At 43.2% G+C, this 6,923-nt stretch overlaps 1 protein-coding gene across 2 annotated transcripts in view; it reads right to left on the bottom strand.

The window, feature by feature from the left end:
• Positions 1-5,550: 5,550 nt before the first annotated feature.
• The window catches only part of LOC131225100 (serine/threonine-protein kinase PCRK1-like), a 66,791-nt gene continuing 65,418 nt past the window's right edge, over positions 5,551-6,923 (bottom strand). For both annotated transcript variants that reach the window (XM_058220525.1, XM_058220526.1), the window contains exon 5: positions 5,551-6,525. In XM_058220525.1, coding sequence (XP_058076508.1) covers positions 5,992-6,525 — 534 coding nt within the window. In that variant the 3' untranslated portion in view covers positions 5,551-5,991. The remainder of the gene's footprint in view (positions 6,526-6,923) is intronic.

Here is a 6,923-nt window from a genome sequence, read left to right as displayed (position 1 = left end):
TCAATGTTGAGGTTGGAATCCTCTTTGGAGTTGTAATCTCAAAGGAGATGGCTTAGAACTCAATTGAATAGAAGCAAGGAATGAGGGATATGCATATGGAAGCACCTTACCTTTTATTACTCAAAAAACCATCAAAATTCCCAAGAACCGACTGCCTTTTATAAAAAGTTCGAGCTTCAACAGTAAAAAAAGGGACAAAAAATGGTCATGTCAATGTCATCGAAGGGTTTTCGATGCCATCGAAGAACAATCTTCGATGCCATTGAATTGGCTTCGATGCCATCGAGAAAATCAGGGGAAATTTCAACAACCTTGTTGGACAAATCTGGATCTCAATTGATGTTATCGAAGGGTCTTCGATGCCATCGAAACTTAAGTTTTGATTCCATCGAAGGGATCTCAATGCCATCGAGAGTTCCAGACAAATTTCCAGATTGCTTGTTGGACTTCCCTAATTCTCAATCGATGCCATCGAATAGGTTTCAATGTCATCGAAGACTATTCAATGGCAACTCAATGCCATCGAACAACCCTCGAGTCTACTGTTTTGGGCTATTTTTTATACAGTAGATTCGTACCTCTTCTGGCCTTCTTTATCATTTTTTTTTTCTCTCCTAAAGCTAAGGGATGATCAATTAATTATTCCTATTAGGTTAAGATCATTTAGAGGCTATAGGGTTGTTTTGGGTCAAGGGTTAGGGTCACTAAGGCCACCTGCTTACCTGTTCTTGCCGCCTTGATGCTTCTGCTCCACTGTGTCTTCGATTTACACTTTCCATAGGCTCAACCGACTTTACGACACAACGGCTCACATGATTGACAAATCAGGCTGCAAAAATGGGTGCACTAACAGAGCTTTCATGATATCATCAGTAAACGGCGGTTCAGTTTTCTCCAGCATAGCTTTTATTGAGGTCAAAGCTTGTGTGCAATAGGCTTGGCGTATGTCACCGATCTAACCTCGTAGCTCTTTGAGATCCGCTTCCCAGGGAACTTCGTTTTCTCCTACTGACTCAAGAGTTTCCCACGCCTTTGTTTTTCTAACGTATGACACAAGTTGGAAGCAGCGAGAGCAGCTATTCTTGAGATTCGGGCAGGCATCTGGCTAGGTTGCCCTGACTGCTGTCTAACCTCCTGCAGGAATGGGGGGTCAAGTGGAGGTCGGGATTGCTCAGTGGCAGCACCATCTTTTGTCTTGTGACCAAGGGGGCGGGTTCTGTCTCTTTAGGATTTGTATCAGTCGGTTCATATTGTTGTTCAGGGTCTCGACTCAATTCTCCAGAGAGACAAGCTGACCTCCCCAGTTACGGATATGGGTACTAGTGCCATTAGAGCGGAGTCAACTCGCTGCTGAGAGAATTGACTGACTTGATCGGCGGATGACTCCAGTGGAGTAGGCAGGGCTGCAACATTGGCGGTCAGAGCTTTCTTCCTCCCTTTTGCCATTGTAGAGCTTTGATGAGGTAAGAACGGCTTTAATGTCGTTCCTACAGACGACACTAAACTGTTGATGCTGAAATCTGATTAACCCTTGTCGGACCTTCGAGTACCTACACATGAAGACGACAAAGGAGACCTTGGCTATAGCAGGGGGACCCTCCGATGCCTAAGTTAGAATCAAGCGATCTGGGTTCAATAGAGTTGAGGGTTTGTTGGTGAGTACCTTTCACTGTAGATGGGGCCTATATTTATAGGCTTAGAAGTGGTTATGTGGACGAAAATGCTTCCCGAATAGTAGGCATGGATGGCGACCATTTCCCGAGATCCTCGGTGATGATAAGATTGAATGGTCGGTATCTAAAGACACATGATCTTGGTGGACGAGGTTGACCATCCGAGCCGACTTCAGGATTTGGACTTACAGTCGTCTTGAGGAAGAACTTCCTAAGTCGGGCTCTTTGGTAGACTGTGGTCGGGCTTCCCTCCAACACTGCAGTTCGTGTCATGAGAACAGGTCGTTGACAACCCTTAGGCTCTAACTAGATTGTCGATATGGTCATAAAGGTTGTGTCTGAACATTGGGACCAAGCTTCGTTCCTTTGAGACCTTGAAGGAGTTTTAGAGGCACTAGGGATGACCATCCTCTTCATCTTATCATACAGTGTAGGGACTCCCTCGCAGGTCTTCAAGCGGCGCGAGTATAGCAGCTCTACATTTGGTCCTCAGACGCTTCTCTAAGAGATCTGAGTGAGAGCTCAAAAATGGATGGGATTGTGGGAGAGCTCGGTGTCTGTTCTCTTTTGAATAAGGAAAAGGCACTTCACCTCCTAGCAGACGAGGTTGTCAGGCAGGCAAATCTCCTAGCTATGGATCATTACTGCTATCTGACCGTTGAGCAGCTCCTTGGTCAGAATCGATGCCAATCGACCACACGACGTGCACAAATATTTGAGCCGACCTCATCTTTCTGACCAGTTCATTTTTACCCATAACAAAACATATGATATCGGACTCCATTTCATTAGAGATCTCGTTTATAAGTAGATCATTTCGCTGGATTATGTGCCTATTAAGAGGTAATTGGCTGATATATTGACAAAACCATTAGACACAAACCGATTTGAAGACCTTCAGAAGCTCGCTGGGGTGCATGCATTATAGTTAGGCCACCATCTTAATGGTTTTATTGGTATATCTGAGGAGTTTAGCCTTATATAGTGCACCTCATAGGTAAATTTGAGGATTCAAGCCTCATTTATTATTATTATTATTATATTTTTTTTTTTTTTGGTATACTTGAGTGTGTATTTCATTATTAGGAATCCCAAATTTTATATAAACCCCTAAGGAAAATTCCTTCGACAAAGTTGGAAGGTAATAATCCATGTACTCTATATGTTCGATGGGTTGTCAATGACATCATCAGGATGTCTTAATGACATCAAAGAATCCCCTCGATGCCATTGAATTGTTGGGTCAACAGCTTAAAACCTCGCACGACATTTCATTTTCATATTTCAGTTTGGGGATTTTATTTTATTTTATTTTTTTTTCTTATAGCAGGTTGAAGGAGTGCTTACCCGAGTCTAGGCTCAAAATTTATGGTTTCTTGCAGTAAATCTTCATCTTCAAGCCTCATCCTTCTGATTTGGTGTATTTCTTAATCGATGGGTGTCTCCTTCCTTTGGCATTCTAAGTTTCTTCTGTTCTTCACCGTTTTCACTTTTGTTTTCTTGATTATGGTCTAAATCATCGAGAAGTCATGGGTAGAAGTCGACATACTTAGATTCTCAGAACAATCCATATCTCATTTGCATTTTTTTCATCTCTAGGGTTTTGTGTTGTGTATTGGCCGTGTGATTGGGGTTTCCTCTTTCTAGTCTTGTGTTATATCAATCAATACCATGCCAAAAAATAACAAAGGGAAGGCTCCAATGGATGTTGGGCCATCTCGACTGACCCTCACAACATAACAAAGGGAAGGCTCCAATGGATGTTGGGCCATCTCGACTGATCCTCACAAAAAAACTAGCACCTAGGAGGGCTAGCTGTGCTTCCTGTTGGTCACCATCTCCTCAACGCTTATCAAGTGCATCCAAACCATCCGGGGAGCCTTTAGTGCCTGAACCCCAAATAAAGGACACCCCATTGGCCAAATACAATGGTCATAAGATTATCTATGAATGCACCATTGACGTTAAGTATATTCAACCCTATGGCATAGATGAACTATTATGGTTCATAGGTTGGGAAAATATCCTGAAATTTAGGAGAATGGTTCAAAAGAAGCAGGTATATAGATTTCTATCTAATGTAAAAACCCAATCCTTCATCCCCCATCCGTTGATGTTGATATTGGTGCCCATCTTACTCAGATTACCTCTGTTCGTATAGCCAAACTAATTGGTATTCCAGTGTCTATAGAGACCCAACTAGAGTATGACCTGACCTCTCCATAAGTACGTGTTATGGCCACCAAGTTTCTTTGCAACGAACACAATGAGCCATGGATAAAAGGCAATGCCCTTCGGTTATCCACCATGTCTAGTTGTTTAGGCTTCTCCACTTGATCTTATCTACGAATATCTATCCAAGGGGGACTAACCATCTCGACTTAACGCCCTTTATGTTTGATATACTTTATAATGTCAGGATGCCCGTTAGACTGTCTTCCTTTATCATTCTATATCAGCTTGCATATGTCGTGAGAGGAAGTTAACTGACAACTCCGGTCATCTTTTCTACCTATTAGCAAGGGATTGCAGATTTTCACTGACAAACGATACCCCAGTTCCTCTCATCAAGGTCACACGTGATTACTCGAAGAAAATGAATCTCCCGCCACTAGAAGAGGAAGAACGAGATGCGGGTGAAATCGTACCAAACGCAAGAGATCTTGCGCACATGGATGCTGGCGACACACTACTCGATAAGCCCTCACCACTACACCAGGCTAGTTCAGACGCTATCACATCAGAGCCATCAGCAGGACTGCATGGATCAGTTGCCTGTGGCATAGATGGAGATTCAAGCGACTCGTACTCATATCTATGCAGAGCAGATCCAACACAGCGAGCGTCTAACCAGGCCGGAGTAGATGATTCGGACTGTGTAACACACCGCTAAGGATATATTGGCATAACTTGTCGCTGCGACGACAGGAGCGGGTCCATCAAGTCATGGGGAGTAGAGCTTTCAGAGTCTAGAGGAATTAGTTTTTTGTTGATGAATAGTTGACCATCTTGGTCATATATCACTTTTTGATGACCTGACGATGGGATTGATCACATTGGTATATACATGTATATGTTAGGGATGCTATGACTTTTGAATGATATGTTGTGTTTTGGACATATCAAGTAGGACGAGTCCACCTAGTAAAATTTGGCTTAAATTCTTGTCAAGTCCTGTAGTTTTGCAAATCAGTTTTTTTTTTTTTCGTGTCCAATCATTCATCACCCAACTATACGAGTTGGGGTTGTATAGAGCCACCCCCAACCCCTGTATTGGGCTGATAGATACAGCCATATCGTTCATGGATGATAACAGTGCATCAAAACTTGATTTTGATAATCCCTGAGAAATGACGAGTTGTAGAAAGTGGCATCATCATCAGAAAACTAAGTCAGTGGATTAGGCAATTATGCTGCTCTTTCAAGCCCCAAGCTAACAAGTCTGTGCTATACCAGGCTTCATGAATTTTATCACACACGGGCCCTGCCCTGTTCAGTCTTCAGACCCTACTTCCACAGCCCCACACAGATGAACAAGATCCAGTACACAACGAATGCTCTGTTCCCAAAGCCACTAGCAGCAGCCCTGCATGCCCACATCCGTTGGGAGGTAGGATTATCAACAGGGTGTTTTTGGCTTGGGCCCAGAATTTGAACCGATTGGAGCAGTTCTCTATTCAAAAATTTTGGTTTTGCTTGGCTGGCACCTTCCCATTAACAGCCCTAAACTGTGGGTCCACTTGATTGGCAGGCCGGAGATTTCACATGCCATTTCTCATCTGGTGGCCTCCTGGAGATTTCACATTTGCGCCATGAGTAGGTTGTGCAAATACACATCCCATTTCTCATCTGTCATGCAGATTTGTAACACCCTGCCTGCTCAAAATACATAGATGGTATAACAAATCATTTTGTATAATTACAATGTGTCCATATACCATAACTTCTCTGCCAAGCCGTAAAAGAGAGTACTTATTGAGTCCTTAACGCATCCATATATGTAGTATCTTGACGTGCAGCCCCTACAAGTGGTGCCATGGTTTAGGAATCCAGACTGTCATCTGATAGGCCCTCCTGTTAATGAGGGATGCGTTGAAAGTATACGAGATTTGAAGATCCTAAACATCAATTCTCTGGCTTTATTTCTGGAGCATCTCCCGTCCACTGTTCAGCCCATCAGATCAATGGTCTGGATCATGAGATCATAGACCCAGCTTTTCGCACAGGCTGGTGCATCAGAAAGCTACACATTTTAATGCATCAGTAGTCTATAATTCCTTGGAAAGAAAGCTGTTCATACCTACCCATCTCATTCCTATCAGCACGTCCTTACAACCTTCGGGGTCCATGCTCGCCAGACAGACGGCCCGCTCTCTCCCTTTCTCCAATCAGCAACCCCACTGTTCAACTTGACCCCTCTGGTTTTGGATTCATCCAGAGAAGAATCTTTTGAAGCAGAATTCTTGATAGGGGGGTGATGTTGAGGGTTCCCCATCTCCAACCCCTCCACGATCTGCTTCACCATCTCCAACACTTCGCTCATCTTGGGGCGGGACTTAGCATGCCGCACAAAGCATTTGTTTGCAACCATAGAGAGCTTCAAGGCAGACTTCAAGGAGTACTGACCTTGGAGCCTTGGGTCCAAAATCATAGGAAATTTCTTTGTGTCCAATATGTATGGTTTGACCCACTCTAAGAGCTTTTGTTCATTTTTTGGGCGGTTACGGTCCAAAGGCCGCCTGCCTGTGATCAGTTCGTAAAGGAAAACCCCATAGCTCCACACATCGCATTTGGCCGTAAGCCGTCCAGTTTGAACATATTCAGGAGCTGCATACCCGATCGTTCCTACAGCCTTTAATAATAATAAAATAAAAAATAAAAAATAAAAACCCCAAAGTTAGTAGGATAGAAGAAAACTGGAAAAAACCAACAGAACTTAAAAAGTTCGAAGAAGATCAGCTTGCTCATGCTAAAGAAATGTCAGCATTATGCCTCTCCCATCAGAGCATAAAACAGAAAGACAACACAATACAGATGTGGATATTCTAAGAATGCTCAGTGTTTATTGATAATGCAGGTAGTAAGTACTAACTGAGTATCACTAAGATTGTTGGACCAATCATCAGATTGCATCTATTTCGGCGAATATTCGTAACATCCTGAAATAGAGGATACCCAAACTAACTGTATATGGACGTGAGATGGCACTCACACTGTAACGAATGCTCTGTGGAGAACTGTGCAATACAT

This window comes from Magnolia sinica, chromosome 14 (genome assembly GCF_029962835.1).
Source record: "Magnolia sinica isolate HGM2019 chromosome 14, MsV1, whole genome shotgun sequence".
Taxonomy (NCBI): Eukaryota; Viridiplantae; Streptophyta; class Magnoliopsida; order Magnoliales; family Magnoliaceae; genus Magnolia; species Magnolia sinica.
The sequence above is the reverse complement of the archived record's forward strand: the minus strand, read 5'-3'. Positions and strand labels throughout refer to the sequence as shown.